Source organism: Haliotis rufescens, unplaced genomic scaffold (genome assembly GCF_023055435.1).
Source record: "Haliotis rufescens isolate VD_foot unplaced genomic scaffold, xgHalRufe1.0.p SCAF_3, whole genome shotgun sequence".
Classification (NCBI taxonomy): Eukaryota; Metazoa; Mollusca; class Gastropoda; order Lepetellida; family Haliotidae; genus Haliotis; species Haliotis rufescens.
The window spans coordinates 9,643,423-9,668,750 of record NW_025964001.1 but is presented as its reverse complement, the minus strand read 5'-3'; the positions used below and the strand labels follow the sequence as shown (position 1 = coordinate 9,668,750).

At 39.2% G+C, this 25,328-nt stretch overlaps 1 protein-coding gene across 9 annotated transcripts in view; it reads left to right on the top strand.

Moving 5' to 3' along the window:
• LOC124140906 (beta-1,4-N-acetylgalactosaminyltransferase bre-4-like) overlaps window positions 1-24,232 on the top strand; it is a 46,138-nt gene extending 21,906 nt beyond the window's left edge. For 6 of the 9 annotated variants that reach the window (XM_046508733.2, XM_046508729.2, XM_046508727.2 and 3 more), the window contains 6 exons: window positions 473-987; window positions 3,175-3,416; window positions 4,755-4,942; window positions 5,480-5,602; window positions 7,260-7,352; window positions 23,075-24,232. In XM_046508733.2, the coding sequence (XP_046364689.2) occupies window positions 738-987; window positions 3,175-3,416; window positions 4,755-4,942; window positions 5,480-5,602; window positions 7,260-7,352; window positions 23,075-23,249 (1,071 nt within the window). In that variant the 5' untranslated portion in view covers window positions 473-737 and the 3' untranslated portion in view covers window positions 23,250-24,232. Of the gene's footprint in view, window positions 1-464; window positions 988-3,174; window positions 3,417-4,754; window positions 4,943-5,479; window positions 5,603-7,259; window positions 7,353-10,711; window positions 11,795-23,074 lie in introns of those variants that run through there. The other 3 variants (XM_046508732.2, XM_046508728.2, XM_046508735.2) reach the window with 2 other exon arrangements.
• Window positions 24,233-25,328: the final 1,096 nt, after the last annotated feature.

The following is a 25,328-nucleotide window of genomic DNA, read 5'->3' as shown; positions in this document are numbered from 1 at the left end:
ATTGTGCGATCCCTTTTAGCTATAATACTTTTTATAAACGTTTCACAATTAGCGGTTATATATTCCATTGTTCACGTTTATGTTTACATTAAAGCGTTGTATTGGAAAGATTTGTACTGGTCCCGTCGTTTATACAGTTTGTAAGTGTCAGGTCTTCATTCATTCTGACATGTGCGATAAAGATACCAAATAATGTTAACTTTTCGGCACAATATGTTCGTAATGGTGTCTTTAGTTGCCGTATACGTCACAATGCACACGACAAGGTATTCATATGGCTGGACTAAAATTGTGACATTTTAATTTGATTGTATTGCTACTCATTTACCACAGCTACTGTTTCCGAGACCTTGTGGTTAGTGCAAGACATGAAACCCTACCCAATAGACACCACAAAACAATACGAATGTGGATTAAGTCCCATGAACATATCTGAGTTCACGGTAGTGCTGAACATTGTGCAGTTGTGCAGTTTCAGGTTTATTCCTTCACCCGCTTCCTAGAAGAATTCGAAAACAGGCGATGGACGTTGGCTTATAGCGCCATACCATAAGCTTACTCGGCACATCGATACTGACGAGCTGACTGTGTCAAGAGAATGCCTGCAACAATGGGTTGAATAACAGACAATCGATAGAAATGGATCAATTGTAAACAACATCTGTTCTCACGCAGTTTGAGCATACCTTTAAGCAAGTTGGGCGGTTGGAACTTACTGGCCAAAGAAGATTATTAATATGTCAATGAACAGAGATATCGTATTTCTCTTTATCTTGGAGGTGACTTTCGTGAGCGTACTGTTATATGCATGTTTGACGTACCATCCAATTGTCAATCATAAGACCCGGATACACAAACAAGCACTCTTCAACCTTGCTGTAAAGGAAGAAAATGTTTCACCGAAAGAACTGAGAAGAGAAACTGGGCAGTCATGTGTTTTCCCTGTACATTCACCAAGTCTTGTTCCATGTCAGCAGAACAACCTCAGTGAGTTGGCTTTTTGTTTCTTTCTTAATTCCTTTTCCGAGGTGCAATGTTATTTATGAAACTAAAATAATTACATATTACGATGCCCAACACCCTGTCGGGAACCCTGTCGTAATCGGTACCCCATGCTTGTAAGAGCCGATATCAGAATCGGGTGGTTACAATTCATATTCTTGCTGACTCTTTATCATTATGCTCCGACCGCACTGGGTGTTGCTCTTGCTATCAATTACTTGTTTTCGGGAGCAGTTAAAATGTTCAAGTAAGAAATAAGCTGTAATCGTCATATTTTACCTCGCAAAAGTGTTGAGTGAAATAACTGTGAAGTAGGATTCGCTTGACAAAAGAATATTTTTGAACCGTTTTCACAGCTAAGTTCTTTTTAGACCCTATATGTCTTAAAGCTTAAAGGACTACCATTTTCATCACACGTTGGATCTTTAAAATCCTCTTTTGGCACGACCAAATTCGATTACCAGTATGTTTAGATGCCACTGTGAGTTAACTGACTGCGCTATATTATTAATTTCAAATTATAATGTCAAATAGCATTAACTTATTCAATACAATAGCAAGTATTTGGTAATATACTAACGCAGGCGTTTGCCTTACAAATGACCATGCGAGATGTACCGAATAGATGCTGGCTGAGGTATCTCCGCTTTGCGGATATGTTTTGCTTGTTTGTTTGCTGTGTGTTGATTAACGCCGCACTCAGCAATATTCCAGCAAAATGACGGGGGTTGGTAAATAATCGAGTCTGGACCAAACAATCCGGTGATTGACTTCATGATCATCGATCCACGCAGCTTACATACGATGACATACATCGATCCTGACCATCTGATCCCCTTAGTTACGACAAGCATGGTCGCCGTTTACATTTACCGATATGTGCCTATCGGTAAAAGTGTTTATCCGTGTAACTGGAATAGTAATACACACCATACCTTATGAACATGTCAGAGGTTTGAGGTGTGTCACATGATATAATATCAGAGGAGAAAGGCTTTGATGGTCCATAAAAGTGTTTCGCAGGAATATATGGACATTGAACCTTTTCTTTTTACCCTTTTATGTGTGTTTAGTTCTACATCACCAATTATGTTTTGTCGCATTCGCCTGGCCTATATATCGAGTTAGCTGGAATATTGCTGAATGCGGCGTTAGGGAACACACAAACAATGTATCGAGCTTAAAATAATTTCTTGTGAGGTAGGATACGCTCACCTTTTTGCGAACATTGGTATTATCGCTAATTGATAGTGATTCAGAAACACATGTATATGATATAGTCTGAATCGCACAATGGACTCTGCTTTTAGCAGAAATGTCGAATGATTAAGGAAGATGTTTTGTCGAGAGTTTTTTCTACGTATGTGCAGGCAATATCTTAAGTGCCGTTTCTGGAACGCCAATTCGATTGGATCAGGTTGATGACGGATGATCACATGACAACAGTGTGTCCACGTCCACGATCATGTCGCCAATAAATAGCGAGTCAGTTGGTTACGCCATGTGCACGACCCATGTATAGTCGGCACTTGAAATTGCATCGGGACCAGTTTTGACCAAGAATTGAAGGAACATCACATCTAAATTTTATAGAGGCGCTTCTCGAGAAAACTGCTGATATTGTTCTTGATGTTTAAGATGTCTTTCAAACAGTTTGCATTGATCTGAAAGTAGATGTGTTTTCACGAAGCGAGGCTTTTGATTCCCACTGCTGCTTAACATACTATAGCAAAGCTCGATCTGAATGACAGTGCCATGAAGTCACAAAGTAATAAAGAATACAGCTGATTTACGTTTTCAAAATGTATTTTCGGTCCTACATGTACGTGTTTAAATTTATTTTCTCGGTGCTGCCACTCCATGAATAGCATGATAGAAATGTTAAATATACGTTCGCGCACTTATGTTACTATATTTTCAATTAAACGATTGCATTTTGGACACGTTAGCACGTTAAATAAATTTATCATATTGCATGTTGTCTGGTCTGGCTTCTACTTCGAACAGCCGGGTTATATCCCTGAAGGCTGTCCTTAGACGACTGGGCCGCCCGTGACCCCGAGACGACCTTGCATGCGTCCATGAATATATGTGTGTAATAAGACATCTTTGAAAATAATCATTTCCTAGGCATATATGTATATCAGTAATTGTATCGGTACTATTCTTCAGGTGAGAAACGACGAATACTAAACGAATCGCTACCATGGCTTGATCTTGAGGCGACCTTGAATGCGTCCAAGACACTTCTCCCCGGGGGATACCACCACCCGCTTGGATGTGCCTCTCCACAGCGACTTGCCATAATAGTTCCCTACAGAGACAGAGAGGTGAACCTGAAGATCCTCCTCAACAACCTCCACAGAGTGCTCCAGAAACAACAGGCGGAATATGCCATCTTTGTAGTGGAGCAGGTGTGTTGACAGTACACCTCACAGCTTAGTAGTAGACAGTCTCACCGTTGTGTGGACAACACAATTGCGAAAGTGAGTGAGTTGACATTTAAAGTCTCATTGGCAGTATTTCAGCCATACAGTGACCCCATTTGTACAGTCCACATCTTTCTCTGACGATACCCGTGGGTTCAGCAAATGTTCTGAATATCCACCTGGGTCACGTCGGGCTTCTAACAACAGCTAGCGAACACACTGTCATACAACTGAAATAATGTTCAAATGCATGGTTAATCCTACTCACCCACTCACTCGTCTCACTTTTCCGGGTTTTTTAACATTATGAGATTACAAGGGTGTCAGGGGATTAGGCTGGATGACCCTGATCTTTTTGTTGTCAATGTGTGTGGTTGTGAAGTAACATGGTGAAGAAGGAAATACATTCAATCTAAATATACACCTTGCACATTCAAGACTGACTTTCAATGAAAAGGAACAGACGAATCATAATAAATTACCAATGGCGTGAAGATCCCGGTTAGAAATGTACTTCAGCAACCCTAGCAACTTATCGGGTTGATGCGTGTCATGGTATAACAATTGCGTAAATTAAATTGACGCTCATTTCATTCACTTGATTGAAAAAACAAGAAAACAAAGAATATATAGAATATCACGCGAGTGTGTTTGGAGATGGTAAATATCCTGTATTAGGAATATGGATTGTATTAAGCGAGCCTTGGCCCTGTCCGATAAAGTAACTGCCCTTTGTCAAAAGGGAAGCTACTCTAACCCTTGTCTATGAGACGTCACGGCTACGGTCAGACGTTGTTGACAGTCGGCCTGTCCTGACATAACGTTACGAAGTGCAGTCAGATGTACACACAGCGACAAAACGAAAAAGGTAGCAATTCGAACATATTTTGGCCAAATCCTACTATTTAATTTGTGGACAGGTTCCAAGCCGCAGAGGTCTGCAAGCACAGATATGGCTACTGATCCCGCTTGGCTAGGCCTGGTGCCCTCTCAAACTTGTTTCGAAATTTATATCTCCAAAGTTGCCCAAACTTGTAAAATGCCTTAGCTACGTCACAGTTAGACACGGATTTTGAGTATATTAGACTGTTCTTTTGATAATGATAGCAAGTATCCCAGTAGTTTCTCCAGATTCCCGATGGTTAATTCTTATTGGATCGCCGAATGACAAGGACGACTGAAACACTGAAAGTAGTCCCTACTTGACCTTTGATATTTGCATCTCTATCCGCCTATGACCCCAACGGATATCGTTTCTATCTGTTGGCTTTATCCTGCCGAGAAACCTACCCATTATATGATAAATATATATTTCTTTTTCAGGAAAATGGTACACCGTTTAACAGAGGATTGATTAAAAACATTGGTTACGTTGAAGCCCAAGCTCTTTGTCATTTTGACTGTTTCACCTTCCAAGATGTCGACTTGGTGCCTGAGAGTGAGAGGAATACCTACTGGTGTGGTGCGAGGGCTTTACATCACTCTCAAAGACTCGACATACTGAAATACAGGTAGACTCAACCCTTTGCCATCCTCTCTACAGATTGTTAAATTCAAAATAGTTCTGGTGGTGCATAGTTTTCAGGGTAGGAGTAAACAAAGGTGTTCCAATTCCAGTTTTCTGAATGATGGATTGCACATATTTATCGAATTCCTATTTAAGGTTTGTTAATAGCATTAATCCCATTATCTGATAACGCACCAAGATGAGAGCTGATAGTAATAATGCGTTCGTCGACTTTAAGTGATTAATTCGTGTGTCTGGTGCATTTAATTAAAACTTTCATTTCAGTATGTGACGGGAGCTATATAGTTTGTGCCTGACCGGGAAGGACATGTCAAATGTTCATAAAGAAAAATGTTCTTGTATCTTACTTGATGTGTTGGGGTAGACTAAGACCGATGTGTTCGATTTCCCACATGGGTATAATGTTTGAATCCAATTTAAGGTGTCCAAGTCATATCACTCACTCCAACAATATGCTGACAAACTGTCATACAACTGAAATAATAGCTGCGTTAAACATAACTCACACACTTATTTCCAGGATATTTTACAATAATCACTTTGGTGGAGTGATCACCTTCAACGAGACATTTTTCTCCACCGTCAATGGTTACTCTAACTTGTTCTTCATGTGGGGAGGTGAAGATGATGACCTGTTTCACAGGTAAGGCTTTTCAAACAGTGACTGGCAGTTCACGCATAATTTAATAAAAATGGAGCATAATACTTGCAGTTAGGGATCTGTATGGCTCTAACTGTACTTTTCTTACCTGAGCCACCATGTTTACGTTGACAGACATATCACAATTTAATTTCAACATCACCACCTATGTACCCCTTCTTTGTTAACACTACAGCACTCATTCATACAAAATCGTTCGTTTTTTAAATTCCTTTCGAAATGTTTCGATTACGTATGATTTGAAATGGTTACATCATGTATTTGCTCAGCGCGCTATTCCCAATATGGAATGTAGGTCGGGTAATATCGTTTGCCATAAAACATCAATTGACTTATTAATTGATCATTTCAGTTGTAGCTCTGGTTATTCTAGACATTGTTTTACATGCAGAGATTACCATCCCTGTGTGTATTTGCCTCTGAAACTAAGCCTGAAAAATATCAATCAGCTCTGCACACATTTTGTCCCAATCTAAATAAATCCAATAATATAACTTAAAAGAATGATACAATGATTGACAAAGTATTTGTAATAAATATTTGACCAGGAATAACATATTCCATTATATTGTTATTTCATTTGAAGCTTTTATTATATGTCTGTAGCACTTTGACGTGTCACCGTTGAAGATCAGACGGTCTTGCAATTTCGATCGCGAATATGTTGACGTATGATAGTCAAACTACAACAAATATGACTCGTTACGAGTCAATGTATGACATTTATGATATATAGATCCATTCTCTGACAACTAAGGTTCGTTTCATGGCGTCAGTAGCGGTAATCTGATCGTGGTTGCATCTTTCGATCAGTTGACAAACAATTTCGATGAGTTTAATGTAAACAATATAGAATTGACTCGATGGTTTTAAGACTTTGATTAGAGAGAAAATATGAATAGGTAGGACGTTTCCTTTCTCTTGTGTAATAACGTGTGTCTTTTCAACTCGAAACCTGATATTATTGACATATTCCCAAGTAGATGCGCCAAGTGGAACAGATGGATTTGACATGACATACATGTAGGTACACGTTTGTAACATCTGTAACCAGTGTTCTTTCATGCCAGGATTGCACGTGGTTGCCCAAGTCTAAATAAATTAAAAGAACATACATATATGTATATACATTTCGAATATAGATCACCCGATTAGATATCAAACTCAATAACTGAACTAACCACGGTTCAATTGTAACAGTAATGTCGGTTCGACGTTGCGGTAAGATGACGTAGGTAGACCCATACATATAAGCAAAGACAGACCCCCATAGTACCATAATGTCCACTCGTACTGTGACAGTATCATTGCTGGAAGAGGATAAGCACCATGCAGTGTCATACAAATAGTATAACAAGGATAGAACGAAACGTTACGATGTATTTTACCACATACAAGTAGCTCATATAGAATGCATTCAACACATGGTGCTTTGTGTAAGTATCAGTTTGCATTGTTCATGGCATTTGTGAAGTTAATCATTTTACATATCTTGCAATTATATCAGTGACGTCAAACGCGACAGGTGCTAATGGCACCAGTTGTAGGCCCCAGTCGTTCACAAAGGGCAAATTCAGTAAGTAAATCATAATCATACCACTTGCATACTTATTTCATATCGATATACAATCATTTTCAGATTGCTGAAGAAAAAAATGCCATATGAATTCAGCAGATATCCTCGTTACACTGCTTTGACGCATAAGAAAGACCCGCACCATACAAAGGAAGAGTAAGTAGAATTATGCTATCCACTTTCAGAACATTTATATGGTGCAATAGAATCAGCATGTAATAATGAACAGACACGCATATATATATATATATATATATATATATATATATATATATATATATATATATATATATATATATCCGCAAAAGAAACGTCACCCAAAGTAACATTGCATGAAAAGTCATTTAAATTTCTGAGTATTTTTTGTCAAAGTTTCTAAAGTTTAACATTACCTCTCCGGAAAAAAATGAAATTTGACGATAAAAAACAAAGCAGATGACAATAAAACCGATCGCCCAAACGCATCACGGCAACGGCCATGGTAACCCGATGCACGTGAGTTCCCCCATTTCTTGCCCTATAAAAATCCACCCAGATCGGATAACATTCATTCCTTATTGAAGTGCCACCACATACCAAGATTGACAAGAACTCAGCGACACCAAGCCTTTGGGCGATTGCAAGCTGGACAAACCGCCCGGCAAGTCCACGTAAGGACCATATACAGGCTCCAACAACGGTACCATGCCACCAACGCTACAGATGACCGACCACGTAGTGGAAGATCAAGGGTCACCACCCGACGTCAGGATCGTCTGACTGTGCAACAGCATCTTCAAGATCGCTTTGTTACTGCCGCGGAAACTACTCGACAGACCATGGGGACACACCAGCGACACATTGGTGCGGACACCGTGTGACGACGATTGACGAGCAGACACCTCCACTGTCACAGGCCACACTGAGGACCCATTCTGACACCACGTCATCGCCGGGACCGTCTTCAGTGGGCAACACAGCACCAGCATTGGCGCCACCAGCAGTTGAGAAAAGTCTTCTTCTCAGACGAGAGCCCTTACTGTATCTCAACAGCAGATGGCAGAGAGTCTGGCAACGCCGTGGGAAACGTTATTCGGATGCTTGTGTTGTTGAGAGAGACTCGTGGGGTGGTCCGAGCATCATGGCGTGGGGTTGAATTGGTCTTGCACAGCAGGTCGGTCCCGTGGCCTTCCAGAACATTGGTTCAGGGAGAGGCAATGGTGTCACAGCAGCTCGGTACATTGATCAAGTTTTGAGACCACACGCCATACCTATTTTGGCACGTCGCCGCAACCACGAGTTTCAGCATGATAACGCCCGTGCCAAAACTGAGAGAGCAACAAGAGACTTCCTCCAGCAGAATGGCATCAGAACCATGCAGTGGACTCCCCTCAGTCCCGATTTAAATCCCATTGAGCATCTGTGGGGCGAGATTAAAAAAACGGCTGAATGACGTCCGACCAAGGCAGACAACTGCAGCTGAACTGCGACAGGCGTTCCTCAGAGTGTGGGCTCAAGTGCCCATGGCCTTCATCAACCGCCTCATCCATTCCATGTATCGACGTTGCACGGCAGTCATCAATGCACATGGCGGACACACGAGATACTGACTTGTCATGCCATTTTCTCAGAGACAAGTGTTGTGTTTCACTTTAAGTACGTTTGACACTTTAATTTCGACCTTGATGATAGGTTTTGTATGTTTACAGTGTTTGGACAAATAAGGTTTCTCATATATCTATCCATGGAGACGTTTCTTTTGCGGTTCAGTATATATATATACCACTGCCTGGAAGTTCATCCCCCTTACACGCGTGAAGCGACCCGTGTGCAATCCGTCCGTCACTCCTCGCAAGCCTCGGAGTTTTTCCTCTTTTATCAACTCTTGTTCATTTATTTGATGCCAAAAGACACTCAGGTAAGATTCTTTATATCTCGCTGATATCTAAAAATCGATTATGCACTATCAATAAATATATAGAGGTTATCACGCGAGTGTGTTTGGAGATGGTAAACATCCTGTACTAGGAATAAACATTGTATTTAGCAAGCCTTGGTGAGCTAAATACAAAGTGTTTATTCATAATACAGGATATTTACCATCCGCAAACACACAAACGTAATAACCTCATATAATGTCATTCTTCAATTCTGTTAACCGCCTCCGTGGTCTAGAGGTAGAGCGTTCGCCCGGATAGCGGAAGATACGGGGTTCGATCCCCGGTCGCGTCTTACCAAAAGACGTTAAAAGATGGTACTTGTTGTTACCCTGTGTGGCGCTAGGCATTAAGGGGATAAAACAAGGACTGATCTGCTCGGAGTCAGTATACTGTGTCTGAGTGGGTTTTTCATGTTATACTGCGGCATGGTATCTCGGTGTGCTAGCACCATAAATCGTCATTAGTCCGGACTAGTACAGGCAGCCACACACACACACACACACACACACACACACACACACACACGTGCATGCACGTCGCTATGTAAGTGCAATAATCTTAGACGCGACGTTAAACCCCATTTCACCTCACCTCACCTTCAAGTGTGTGCTCGACAATCTCTTTCCATCTCTCACAAACATTACCGAAACATTGCAAGTTTTCCTGGAATGCGCGCATTAATATTTATTGCGTCTTATGTTATTACGTGATCTGTCCGATAGAGTAACTGCCCTTTATCAAAGGGAAGCTATTCAAATCCTAGGCTATGAAACGTCACGGCCACAGTCAGACGTTGTTGATAGTCGGCCTGTCCTGACATAACGTTACGAAGTGCAGTCTGATGTATACACAGCGACAAAACAAAACAAAGTAACAATTCGAACATATTTTGGCCAAATCCAACTGTTGTAATTTGTGGAAAAAGTTCCAAGCCGTAGAGGTCTATAAGCACAGATATTGCTACTGATCCCGCTTGGCTAGGCCTGGTGCTCTCGCAAACTTGTTTCGCAATTTATATCTCCAAAGTTGCCCAAACTTATAAAATGCCTTAGCTACGTCACAGTTAAACACTGATTTTGAGTATATTATACTGTTCTTTTGATAATGATAGCAATTATCCCTGTAGTTTATACAGATGCCCGATGGTTAATTTTGACTCGATCGCCGAACGACAAGGGCGACGCCATGTTTATTTATGGACACTGAAAGTAGTCCCTACTTGACTTTTGATATTTGCATCTCTATCCGCATATGACCGGATATCGTATTTATCCGTTGGCTTTATCCTGCCGAGAAACCCACCCGGTATATTATAAACCTTTTGAGCAGATAATGTTGTCATGTTTCAGAGAGCTCTATTTCAAAGTGGAACAGTTAGTTGATGATATTATATAGACAGTAGTATTATCATGGCTTTTGATGTTGGAAATTAAGGAATGATATTGCAGTATGTTGGAGAATATAGAATGGTATTGCAGTATGTCGGAGAATATAGAATTGAATTGTAGTATTTTAGCTTTCTATGGTTGATCATACAGAACGACTTGCTGTGTACACCTTGTGTTTGTCTTTATTTGTTACATTCTTTGTTCCAAGGGTAGAAGCTGCATGTTGCAGGTGGGATGACTAATAAGCAGTGATGACACCAGGTGTTCGCAAAAAATACGTCACATGCAGCTGTTACATGCGGGACACGGTGATCTTGGATCAAGTAGATCCAGAAAGATTAGTGTTATCGGTACACAGCTTATGTATACGGCTCACACCCAAACCATTAAACCAGTGACATATTGATAACAGAAAGTCAATAGAACTGAGACTGTATAATTACATCATATATATGAATTGAGTTTGTATAAAATGATAGTTACCTTTTCAGAGAAACCTTTATTCAAACGGTTAAGACCTACTGTTACGAGGTGATTTCCAAATCATATCCTGAGTTGCATGTATTAGTTTAGAGTGTAAAACAATAACAAAAAGGTCACAATATACATGAATGATGGTGGTAAAGAAACAAATTACGACCAAAACATGTATCTGTTCTTTGTACTGACTGAAACAAATGTTACCATGTATGTTTGTGTTATTAGAGTGAAGAACGGGGTGTTTTACTTACATATAAGAATCTATTTTGACCAATTTACAATGCTGAATTCATGATCATTGATCTCATTTGTAAAATATGTTGAAGTTTATTCATTTTGTTCGTACTCAACTATATTGTTCACCAAACCGATGGTAAAAATTAGATGTCCGTTGTAAGTAGACCGTTTTAATTAGAAAAGAGAAAATATTACTCAGTATTGAAATGTTGAATTTTAATCATAATATTTGTTCGAAAAAGAGTTACATATTATATATAATTTAAAAGAGACCTGCGCAGTATTAATAGAATGGGTTATAGAGATATAGCACGTATAAACATGAGATGTGGAATATATGCCTCAAATTTTACATACATGTGAGTATATGTGAATATGTAGTGATGCCACTAAAGGGTTGCAAATGATAAGCATACATGGAAAAAACACATTCACAGACACAACCCATCTATGTCCCATATAGGCTATACATACATGCCCTCTCAAGACCCACTTAGAGCCTATGGAGAAATAGTCCATGCATGTAGCAAAGGTACTGTAAGTCCCCATGGTCCCCAGTATGGTGGTCTACCTTCAGTTGCTGGCGATCTATAGCCTGTTTTTATAATGTAATGTTATGTATAGTACTATTGATTTTATGATTACCTACTAGTTTTAAATTTATTTCTGTGATAAGTCTAGTTATTTTACTGTCCCTCGTTGGCAGGAGTTTTATATAAGTTTCAATCTATGTATTATAATTAACTATTGATAGTCACGATATGGCTGAAATATTGCCGATGTGACTTAAAATTTTAACTCACTCACTCACTCACTATGGACAAATACGAGAGGGTCCACAAAGGGCTACCCAGTTAGGACCTATTTCCCAGTCCACATCATATCAAGTGGCCCTGTACGACAGTTCAAAGTAGGACGTGTGCCCATGTAAAACTACTGAGTAATATAAACGCCGCTTTGGACTGCAAAAGGTTTGATTTTAGAGGTTTACATGAACAGTATTTCTAATAATCCAACATGAACAAAGCTATTTTTCTTAGGACAATTAGGGAAATACGAAACAAACTTGTGGTAAAATATTCATTTTTGCTCACGAACTTCCTTATGGCTATATTTTATCTTAAAGTGGGAAGAATCGTCAATTTCAATCATTTTTACCATTGCCATTCACTTAAAGCAACGTGTTTGATTTAGATTAGATGAAGCATGTGTATGTTTGTTGTTGTTGTTGTTTTAAGTGTTTAAGAGGGCGCCTTCTGCCTTAGCAATTTCGTTATGTTTCGATATGTTTCTATTTTCGTATAATGATATAATTTCATTTTTTATCTTTGGCTGCTTTGTTTATATAGGTTCGAGAAGCTGTCCATCACTCAGAAATAGAGTTAGTTTGGCCTTCGCTATTGCATCTCTTGGCTTCAGGAAAAAAGTATAGCATAATCGGTGATAAAATGAAAGCAGTTAGGCTGCAGTTAGATATAGAGGCCTACTGAAGGACGAAAAAGGAAATAAGCGCCTAGCGTAAGTCTATACCGGCTGGGGTGGGGGTGAGATGTCTGTGTAGCGCGTTAGTCGTGTGAGTGGAGTAAAGACCGAATGTTGGTGTCCTTGACCGTAAGAGCTGGCTGGTTGAACGGCGTTCTGATTTAGTGGTATGGTTAAGTAAAGTTTAGAGCGCGGGCGTCGTAGAAGACAGCTCGCGCTGGATATTTCGTGAGAAGGGATAGAGTGGTAAAGTTTGGAGTGAAGGGTGCTATATGAAGGACAGTGATTAAAAACATGATGAAGGTCTTGTGGCTATTGCAGTGTATACACAGTTACCAGAATCATGCCGGTTTTGTTTATATAAGTTATAATTAACATTTGTGTGGCCACTTATTATTCGGGATAAGATTTGTTTTAAAAATGTCGAAATGTTGTAATTGTGGCATTTATATATAGACTTGTTTATAAAATTAGGTTTTAAGCCACGTAGAGTTGGAATTTTGAATAATATGATGGTAATAGTGATGTGTGGTTGCTATTTTTCCTGCTGTGTCTGCTATGTGGTTTCCAGGTATGTTTGATTATCCATAATAGACTTATAGATTTATTAGTTTGTTTCAATTCTGCTATAAGATGTATGATATTATTGATTAGGTCAGGGCGGGATTTTGAATACTTGTTTTGAATTTGTTTTAATGAGCCTAATGAGTTTGAAATGATTAAAAAGTTGTTTCCCTTAGTGTTTTTACTGAATGTAGGGCAGTAAGTATGGTCTTAATGGATACCTAGCCCTGTTTTATTGTTTTTGTCTTGTGATCGATCTGAGTAAATTTGTGTATGAGATGGCCAGGTAGAGTGTATGGGGTTTAGTATTAGTGATGAGTTTTTTCTGTGGGAGCGATGTTGGGTTATGGAAGAAGTAGTAACCATTGTCATGACACTGACCATTATAAAAGATAGTTTTGTTGAAATGTGGAAATTAACATACCTATTAAAAATCGGAGATAACATATAACCCCTTTTCAGACCACATTTCACATCAAACCAGGAAGTACACAAACCATTCTCACGCACTCAGCACTGAACATTTTTGTAAATGGATAAAAGTGCTCAAAACATAAAACCATTAACATCAAAATATGACAACAACGTATCCCATAAAATGCTTCTATCTATAAAATCGTAGGCTTTTCTGAAGTCGATGAAAGCAGCAAACGTTGGTTTTCTTTGACTTTTCCTTGTTTTGACTATAGAGGTGAGTCTATATATGTGTTCTGTAGTTGATCGACCCAGTCTAAAACCGTTCTGGCTGTCGTGCAGGGGATCATTCATTTCCACAACATATGATGTCAGTCTATTGTTCAATACTCCACAGTATATCTTATAGCATGCGCTCGCTAGGGTGATGCCGCGCTATGCCAAGGAGTAATCTCTTCGGGATAGGTGAGATGATGCCTTTACACCATATTAAAGGGACTACGCCCTTACAGAAACATGCGTTAAATAATTCATTGAAAAAACGTAAACAGTTTTTATTTTTAAGAACTGTAGATGGAATGTTGTCAATTCCATGCGATTTACCACGTTTCGCACTTGATATCACTCGCTGCACTTCATCTACTCGCTGCACCTTCTTATCGAATGGTTTTTAGCACTTACATACGCTGCTTTGTGATTTGCCTTCTGAGGACCCTTGCACCGACACCACGCCCTTTCTGTTGAACACATTGCGTTCCACAGGGAAGATAACTCTTCTGTCCACCAGGGTTTACGGTTGCATCGCTTCTTTTTGCTCTGTTTTGAATTAGACAAACGCTTAGTTGGTAGTGTTCTCATCATTTCCTATTTAACATACATGTCAAAGTCATTAAAGGCAGCGTTAATGTCGCCTTGATCCTTCTTAGAATTCCAAAGTCCATCTATGATGCATCTTCCCGAGGCGAGAGATAACTCATCAAAGTCCAGTTTCCACTCTTGCCGAGAGAGGCTGGTTTTATGGAATTTTGGCTGGACTAACGAGTCTATGCCTAGTCCAATCAAAATCGCGCAACGAAATCGAAATCCGGTTCGTAAATCGTCGTGCAAATTTCGGTAGATTGCAGGATTTACAAAGCATGCCCACCGTCAACTCGTTGTCAACAAATATTGGATGTCGCTGCATTCTTCTGATGACATGAAAGTTTGTGGAATATTTGATGTGTCGCAACTTATTTTACTCTCAGATACACAGTTGCGATATTCTGGTTTCTTCACCGGCACATTAATATCAAGAGTACAGGTTAACACCGAAGGATCAACTTTAAGAACAGCTTGATCTACCGCACCCTGGCTGACACTACGTTACCTATTTCAGTTGGCCTAAACATATTAAAGTAAATTATTTTGTTCAGTTTCGCATGCGGACATATGCAGTAGTACTACAGAGGCACCCCAAGATGCTATATAAGCAAAGTCGTCCCTTGAATCACATCTTCCATTCACAATACAATAATTAAAGTTAATTTAGAAGTCAATTAGGAGATGGCCGCAATTATTAACAGTACTGTCAATTGTTTCCCGGTTAGGCAAAATATCAACTACTTCCACACAGTCTAACAGCCCTCAACATTGATTATTAATATCTCCACAAATATATGTCATCTCAGGCCGTTGATATTTAATAACCTGCATTAAAAGTGTACAAAAAATTCAACAACATCTATTTGTCTTGATGAATATTCAGGTGGCAAATAACATACACAAATTGTAATAACAATATCATGATTATCCTTATTTGTCAACTCCATCCACAATATACCTTCGTATGAGGAATATAAAAAAATAACACTATAACAATCATAAAATTCACATTTGATGAAAAAACCAACGCCCCTGAACCACACTTGGCTTTTGCATGTCTATTTTTTCGGTTGTGTCCGTACCATATATATCCATCAACATTCAGTGCATTATCACCAATTAAATGCGTCTCTGCAGCACCTACAATGTCTAGGTTAGATTGGATAAAAACTGTGAGCGTAATAAATAATTATCAGAATTAGTGTCTTTTGAAAAACCACACGTATTCCCAAACCCACATCGAACCTAGAAGTTTCGCAGATTGGATCGCCGGCTGTGACTTCTCGCTTCTGTGTCGGTTGGCCGGTGTCCCGGTATAAACTCTCCCCCGTACAAATTCTCCCCCCGGAGATTTTATACCGGTACAGATTCTCCCCCGGCGAATCTGTTCTGAAATAAAATCTCCCCCGGGCGGATATATTTCGCGCCCCCCTCAGTATAAACTCTCCCCCCTGATTATTCGGTTTGTTGCAATGTCTTTAAGTACTATATTCTTTAAATAGTTATCTTTAATGTAAGGAGGGTTACTTTAAAAAATAGATTATGAAATATGGTCATAATGAATTGATATTTCAGAATATTTTATTTGGTAACTGTACCTTCCATCCTAAAATAATTATAAGACATAATCATACCAAACAAAGGATGGGAGACATGAGTCTCTACAGAACTTGTTGTTTCTAATACAGTTGTTGTTGTCTGTATACATTTTTTTAATATACCAGTTTGAGTCTACATGTGAACACAATCAATGGTTGAAATGTTAGTCTAAGAACAAAACATGAACTAATTCTAAAGAACTCTGATGTATAAAGTTACCTTCATCTTTGATTGACTGATGTATTTTCAATCTTTATTCAGCACTGAAGAGGCCACAGGCCTATAGTACGAAGCATTTAGTTTATGAATAAACTGTTATAAAGTATTCATAAAGTATCAGGGGTCATTTCAACTTACAAAATGATTGACATGGTCCTTTATAGAGCGAGGATTGGGCTGTTTCCCCATCCGATTGACTGATATTACAACATTCACATGGTTTAGAATGGTACAATGAATAAAGCATGCAAATTACACTAAAACGCGATATTTCATAAGAAAATATCATATCTCCGTTGAAACATAAAACCAATATTTATGAGTCTACATATTGATATAAGACTTTATCACTGTATCCAATTCCAACATTTTAGATATAAACTTTCAGACAGTTCAGTTCAAAATTCTTCAACCTTTGGGCACGCCAGAAACCTATGATTGTGGGTTCGAATCCCGCTTCGCCCCGATTATGTTTCTAGGTTTGTCAGCACCATACTCGTGGGTTTCACCGAAGTGCTAAACGTCTGAGACCTGCATCACTTCGGGCTTTCCTCCCACATTAAGCTGACACGCCGTGATGTAACTGGAATACTGTTAAAAGCGGCGTTAAACCCAACTCACTCATTCGGCGAGTATCCGAATATTATCATGTTTTAATGCTTTCTTTGGCAACTTACGAGAAATAATATTTATAGCTATTCCTGCCAGTCCAGAGACTCCAGCGGCTATTTCCATGTCAAGTACGATAGGCGTGGCGATTATAGTTGATAGTAAACCAACACCGGCTACACCGAGTCCCATGCCAGCCTTTACAAGCATACGTTATCAATGTACCTCGAGTACAAGCAAGTAATATCCATGTACTGGTACAGCATATCATTATTATGAATATGAAATCACAATAGCACATTTTCTTTTTAAAACAGACAAATTGTGCGTTGATAATGCTTTAATCTCTACATTAACAATCCCGGAAGAAAACTAACCCCTTTATTGCACCACTGTGCCCAAGCTTGTTCTATTATGCCAACAGTTCAAACTCGAGACCTAGCAACATATCCGATTACACTTGGCCCAGGCTGACCCAAGCGGGATTCCGTCAGTTCTCAATGCAATACTCACGCGGTAGTCTGTCTCCTAGGCCTGGTCCTGCGCCATGACTGTGGGATTTATATGTTTTAGGTATTCTGTTTTACTAAATTCCTAGGCAAGTCTAGATCATACTAACCAAGTCTAGTTTAGTTGATTCCATAACAGCAGAAGGAGAAAGGTTCTTCCGAATAAAAAAAATATATTTTAAAGAAATGTTTTCATTGACTATGTGTTACTCTATCTGTCCCCAGATCATAGAGAATATATTTGAAACGGACTCCAAGTAAAGAATGATTTGACAAGTCTAGATTGCCTAAGTTCTGGTCCTGAAATCAAGCATCGTTCTGGGATCCATTTGTATTCTATTGAGTAGATTTATAATTTTAACTACGTGAAATTGTATTTCTGGCATGTTGGTTGATTTTAGATGTGGGTATTTATAGATAACAAAAAAATATGAAATATATATTATTTATGATGTAGCTAAGGTATGTGCACGTGTAAAAACTGTAGTTTGTAGTCAACCAAAGAAGATATTCAACACTTTAGATTGTATATTGTTTTGAAATGTCTCGCCTCATGAACACGTTCCTTATTTCAATATTGTATTCAATTCCAACCATGACTGTACACAACATTTATATATTTACATGTATACGACGGCTACATGGGCAAGTATAACGGTAAACACAAACGTGTGTTTGTTTAACATTTTTGTGTGTTGAAACACTGTTATATTAAAGGGAAATATAACCGTTTAGTCTGTTCGGGTAACCAATTCTAGCTATTATTTCCTGAATAAAACATTATCTACTTCAGGCATACACATATTATTTTGTGTCATGTGACACCAGATGTTGTTATCAACCAATACTCATAACGTAAACAACCATAGAAATGTGAAACATCAATAATAGAGAATAACCAAGTTCGATTTTCCAACGAAAAAATTCCTTTTGGCGTGAACGTTGACAATAGCGGTACAAATATATTAATGGATCACTGAAAATCAGTGATGACGCAATTGTTTGCAAAAATCTGTTGCCTCCGATGAATAGATGAAGTAATGCCGAAACAGTAAGCTCTTAGAAGTCTTGTTTGCCAGCTGGGACCATGTCAGTATATCAGGTATGAAATGCATTTACACGTTGAACGCATTGACAGAGAGTATTAGTTATCTTGAACGGTTGGTGAAACCGCGCAAATCGAAACAGTTCATTTATGGTGTAGTATTTCCATTGGCAATTCTAGATCTGGGGGCGAATATATTTCGTGACACCGGAACTACTGATGTAACTGATTTCAGACATCTTATTAATCCTCGCAAACATTCGGTTTTAACACTAACTACGTAAAAACTGTCAACATATCCACGCCGTTATACTCTGATTAAAGATCTAAAATATACCTTAATACAGGCTACCATTTGAAAATGGTATCAGTGTAATACCAGGGGCTAGAATATCATGGTGCAACCAGGTTCCTGTTAAACATAGAGCAAAGTAACCCAAAATATAGATAATGTGTATCATCTTCCCGAAATGATTAGCATGTAGAATAGATTCAAAAACACCTGTATTGAACAACATCAACCGGCATCGTCAAAGCAAAGTGTACATGTAATTGTAACAATGGGGCTGGCGGTGAATATTAATGAAGAACATCTTGTTAAAAAGACACACCGAAACTGATTTGCCTAACTGATGACCACAACATATTGCAAAATATCAAAATAGTAAAAATGATACAGTTTAACCTCACACTGAAGAGAAAACAAGAACGACACAGAAAAGTAAAATAGTACGTCATATAGAACTGAGATAAAGTAATCTGAGAAGGGATTCATACGTTATATACAACTTAAAAATATAATATTATGAAAAACGAAAGGATAGGTGGGACACCCCCCACCCCCCACCCCCCACCACACACCCCACACCCCACACAAGTAACTAAATGTATAATTCAGAAAAAATAAAGGAGATAAAAAAAAATGAATAAAAAAACACATAAACAAATTAACATTAAAACTATTGGCAACTGCATGGCAAGTATTTATAAAACGACCGGGGGAGGAAATATTCTGGGGGGAGATTTTATTTCGTAGGGTAGGGGAGAGTTTATTTCGAGAGGGGCGGAACTGTACCGGTATAAATTCGCCGGGGGGAGATTTTATTCTGGGGGCGAATATATTTCGTGACACCGGCTCCAGTCACGTGACACGTGTATGTAAACACGACCACATGAAAGCGAATCACTCTGGTTGTGTCGCGTGTCTCTCTCCAACCTGTTGGCTGTCGATCTGCGACTTTCGCCTCTTTCCCGGGACTTGACCAGTCCTTCCTCCCTCGATGTACCCGCTGCAGTCTGCTTCCTGACAGTTAAGCTGATCATCACCCACTATTTCAACAAGCAACTTCATGTTGTTCTCCAATATTCTCTGCTGTAGAGGTTTATCTTTTTGAATATAAATCTCCCTAAAGTTTCTGCTATCGTTTAGTTTCATTTTTTCACCCAGGATGATCTTCTTGTCGTCGATGGATCTGCATTTGTCGATTTCTACACCAGGATATCGGGGGTTATTCGAATATTTCCTAGCAGCATTGACTGCTGTAATGTCTCCAAAGATTAGTCCGTGTGTTTAGTCCATCTTTAATTATGCCATTCACTTTTGAGGTAGCACACTCGTTGTTCGAATCTTGAACATTTCTCAACACAATGTTTAGCCCACTATTTTCTTCTTTTGCAGCGGCAGCATAGCTTTTCTGTCTGCGTATATTGACTATACTCTTTTTCATTGTTTCGTGTTTTTGGTCTTGTTCATCTTTCATTTGTTTGAGCTCAGAGTTCACATCACCTATCTTATCTCTAACCTCACTTTACATATCTCTATGTCTATAATGTTCTGCATTTCACAAATTATTCTCTCCTCCAATGTGTCTAACCCTTTATCAAAATGTCTTGTGAGATACACAATTGCTGTCATCACCCCTGTGAGGCTTTTCTCACATTCTACTGAACAGCATTTTGATGTATGTGTTGAGTCTCTACTCACATTGTCTGTATGCACCAGATCGACATTCTGACCTGTCTGACTCTTGTGTTCTACTTTGTACCTTGACCGTCGCCATTGTGTCCATCGTTTGATCCCGCCTCGCTTGAGTGAACTTGCACCTCTATCGTTGTTAATCTTACTTCTTCTATCTCCTCCTTTCTTATCTTAGAATCATCATTCCTGCAGATTTCTCTGATCGGTGTCTTTGACGATGAACAACTTGTCACTGACAGGCCGGGTAACAAGACTAACAGCACGTAGTCCTCCGAGTAGGTGAGAACACTTTCCCCAATTTCTGGCATATTTTCCGACATGAAATGACACTAACGATCTCACAAGATGTGAAAGTGATTGATTAATCACTGATTTTACCTCGATCGATGTCTTTGTAGCAGATATTTCACTTTATTTTCAGTTGTCCTAGACAGCTAGTCACAAAGTCCAGCAACTGAGCATAAATAAAGACGGGTCGAAATTGTGTTTATTGTCTGGTGGACACAGGTCAATGGCCGCTCATATACTCAAGATTCACATCTCATTGTTCTGCTTTCTCTCTATATTCATTTGATCAATTTGTCAAATTCAAATGAAACCCGGTCCCCTGTTATACGCATGGCACACGCGTGGTCAGCAGGTTACACACGCGCTGCACACACGCGTGTCAGGGGAATGAACGTCTGGGCAGAAGTGTGTGTGTGTGTGTGTGTGTGTGTGTGTGTGTGTGTGTGTGTGTGTGTGTGTGTGTGTGTGTGTGTGTGTGTGTGTGTGTGTGTGTGTGTGTGTGTGTGTGTGAGTGGTGATTGGTGAATGTAAATCACTACATCAAATAATGCCACATGTTAATCATATAATAAACACATGCTCATGATAAAACCGGAATCGTACAATCAATATTTCTTATGATTGTGGAAAGGGTTTTGTCGCTTTTATTAATTTTTTTCTTGACTCTATAACCCGGTGACATCCATTCCTCATTTATACTGGATTCCAAAGCTCTATATCAATCCGTACAAAGAGAGATATATTGCTGGGTCCAGCAAATGTACCACCAAATCAAATAAAATATTAATCACAATCCTTAATACAACAAAGGAAGGCCGTTCTTTATACTCACATAAAGTATTTGAGATAAGAGGAATTAAAATCCTGTGGATTCTCAAAAAAGGAGAGGATTTGCTTGGAGCTTTGCAATCTCAGAAAAGCAGTTCAAATATGTAAAAGCATTTGATTTTCAACTTTGTATATCGCAATCTCACACGATGAACATAATGGAAAACTTCATTCCTCGGCCCATGCGGCATTTGTCACTAAACGTGGATACCGTAGATATAGTTACATTTCAGATGTTCTTCAGACGTTGAGGACAGTATGTCAAAAATGAGTGAGTGAGTATGGTTTTACCCTGCTTTTAGCAATATTCCAGCAATATCACGGCGGGGGACACCAGAAATGGGCTTCACACATTGTACCCATGTCGGGAATCGAACCCGGGTCTTCGGCGTGACGAGCCAACGCTTTAACCACTAGGCTACCCGACCGCCCCATGTAAAAAACGAAAGCACGTGTCATCTGAAGTTTACGTAGAAAACAATTGTGAAATGGTGGATTTCACGTCCAAATACATTTTGCAGAAAGGCTCATGAGCACCAATTGTGCTCTCATCCTTGCTGATCTGTTGCTTTATGCTTTATGTATTTCTCCTCTGACATCAAAACAAGGAAATGTGGCGAAGATGTTTCACATATATCGAATCTGATATCGTTTAATAGTGGTCAACTAGCCAATTCCATTTCACTAGTTTACCCAACCGAACTAGAAATAAAAGATCAATGAAACCGCATCATCTGTTTTATATTTATATCTATGCATAAATATTCAGAGTGACAAAAATACCCACAAAACTGTTTGACAAGAGGGATCATTTCAACTTTCCGATAGTCATCCGTCACGTCATGTCGAGCAGTATTCAAGCTGCTACAGCCTTTTGTATCTACATTTCACAACTGTTGAGGTACAATCGAGCATGCTCTTTGTACGAATATTTCGAAGAGGGTCATACAACTCGTGTTCAAAAGTTGTTTGATCTGGATTACAACATGCACCGTTTTAGTAAAACTTTGAAAAACTTTTATGGTAGAAATGTATTTTCGCATTCGACGCATCAGTGACAAAATTATATCTGACGTGAAGTGAAATGGGGCTTAACGTACTTGTCCGGACTAATGCCGATTTTATAGTGCTAACACACTGAAATGCCATGTCGCAGTTTAACATTGATACCCCACTAAGACACAGTATACTGACTCCGAGACGACCAGTCCTTGTTTTAAACCCTGAATGCCAAGCGCCAGACAGCGTAACAACAAGTACCATCTTTTAACGTCCTTTGGTATGACGCGGTCGGGTATCGAACCCCGGACCTTCCGCTCTCTCGAGTCTTGTCGATGTTGTGCCATATGCCATCTTGATCAAAATTTTCTATGTGAAATACACCCGATTCATTAAGTGAAAATCAATAAATTAGGTAAAATGTACATAACTTATATTTAATCTATGTATTTTCTTCAGGATGGCTGTGTATGGAAAAAGTCACCTCCGATTTAAGAACGACGGCCTCAACAGTATGGGACGACTTTACCGGTTAATATCTGTGGACTACAAGCCTCTGTATACCCGAATATATGTTTCTGTCAATCAAACTGAAGTACTCACTCAGCTGAAGCATTATGGCATTAATTTATGAATGTTTCACTGGTTATAACTCTTCATGGTCTCGGCAGAAACCTTTTTCTTATTAATGAGTATAACATATATGATCTAATATGACTTCCGTTATTCCACCCTCGTGTGTTGAGATTCTTGATTATCAACATACATGTCAACTCTCAGAGATGACGCTCACTACAGGAAATCTCACTCATTTATTAAGAAATATTTATTCAACAAAATATATTTTCCATCTTTCTGGCTCTTCACCAAAAAATACAATGGGGCCCTAAAGCCCCCACTGCACACTATAAAAAAACTTGGTCTTAGTTCGTTTGGTTCCCACGGTCCCTAGGATGGTAGTCTAATTTTGGTTGCTGGTGATCTATTGCCTTTTTTATTTTGTGTTTTATATTATATCCATTTTGAACAAGCTTTGGGCAATTTCGGACAAGGTTGGTTATTCTCTTGCATTGACAATTTATATTTACGTGTACAACATTAAATCGGGGGGCAGTTTGTAAAGACATGGGAACTATCTTGTGATATTTGCACTAACCCTATAAGCCCAGGCAATCTAGGCCATTTTTCACTCAACTGGGAACAAATTGCAACAGATTTCAATTTCAAGATGGCCGACAAGTTTCCTATATGTGTGTTTACACTGTTGAATCTTTTAACTCTAAAACAGTGTGCAAGGACTTATATGCATGTAACTTGCCTCACTAACTCACTGAAAGAAAAGAAACTCCGTCAACTGAGCCCCCTGGTGGCCCAAAAACCCAAGATGGCCGACAAGAGTTTGATGGCTAGGCATAGAATATCAATACACTGTTGGTCTCTGATGACATATTTCAGTGATTTGAACTTCTACATTGGAGTAAACAGACGCAAGGATACATGTAAAATACTCAGTTATTTGCATAAATCCAATATAACCACCACATATCTATATTTATCGAGTTTAGATTGTTATTGTCTGAATCTACTTATTAACATGACAATAAACGCTACAACCAGTTTCGTTTTCATTCATGTAAATACTTGTTTGAAACAAGTATGACCTATATGAGATCCTCTCCGAATTTACTCCAAACCAGTTGATTCACAAGAAGTCGATGAGTTATCTCCCTTGTAGTTCATTTGCGGAAGTGCAACATCACCACCAAATACCAATATTTGAATATAAATCTGACACTTTTTATCCACTTCCCATTCAGTTACATGATTGTGTGATTCATGACCATTATTACGTTTGTTTGTTTTATTTGTTGTTTAACGCCGCACTCAGCAATATTCCAGCTATATGATGGCGGTCTGTAAATAATCGAGTCTGGACCAGACAATCCAGAGATTGACATCATGAGCATCGATCCAAGCAATTTGGATACGATGACATGCATCAACCAAGTCAGCGAGCCTGCCCACCTCATCCCGTTAGTCGCCTCTTACGACAAGCATGGGTTGCTGTGCTGAAGAGAGTATTCTAACCCGCACCTTCACGGGTCACGACGAACAGTGGAAAGATTGTCACGGTGAATGCTGTAGCTTGACGTTGCAGGGGTCTATATATACATGTACCTCGAAAGTCTCAACAGGTTTGAGACTCCCCTGAGAAGTCTGGTAACTGTTTATTGGTACAGCTCGTACCATGGTATTCCGCGCACACAGCACTGCAAGTGAGACCATATTTCCGGCAAGTGCATCTTCTTTTTTTGAAATTACAGCAGATGATATCACGGAGTGCTGGAGGTGCTGCAGGCTGATCTGACTGTATTGGTAAGCAACGTCAATCTATCATGTGCCATCCCCACTCGAATGGATTCACATTGAACCCTTTCCACTCCATTTTCTGGTAGTAGATATCTTGTGGTTGCAGAGGATGGTGACAGAACTTATGTAATAATCGTGTATCTAGCTGATATTTTACGTGCGCTTCATTATTTCAGTAGGTCCAATATCCGGTAGGTTTGGATGGAATGATCATACCTATTAGTAAACAATGAAGTCATTCCTGGAACAGAATTTATTTTCATATCAATATTTTATATTGATCGAGGGAAGGCAATTTCATTCAGTATGTGTTCACGATTCTAAAAAAGAGTCATGGCAGACC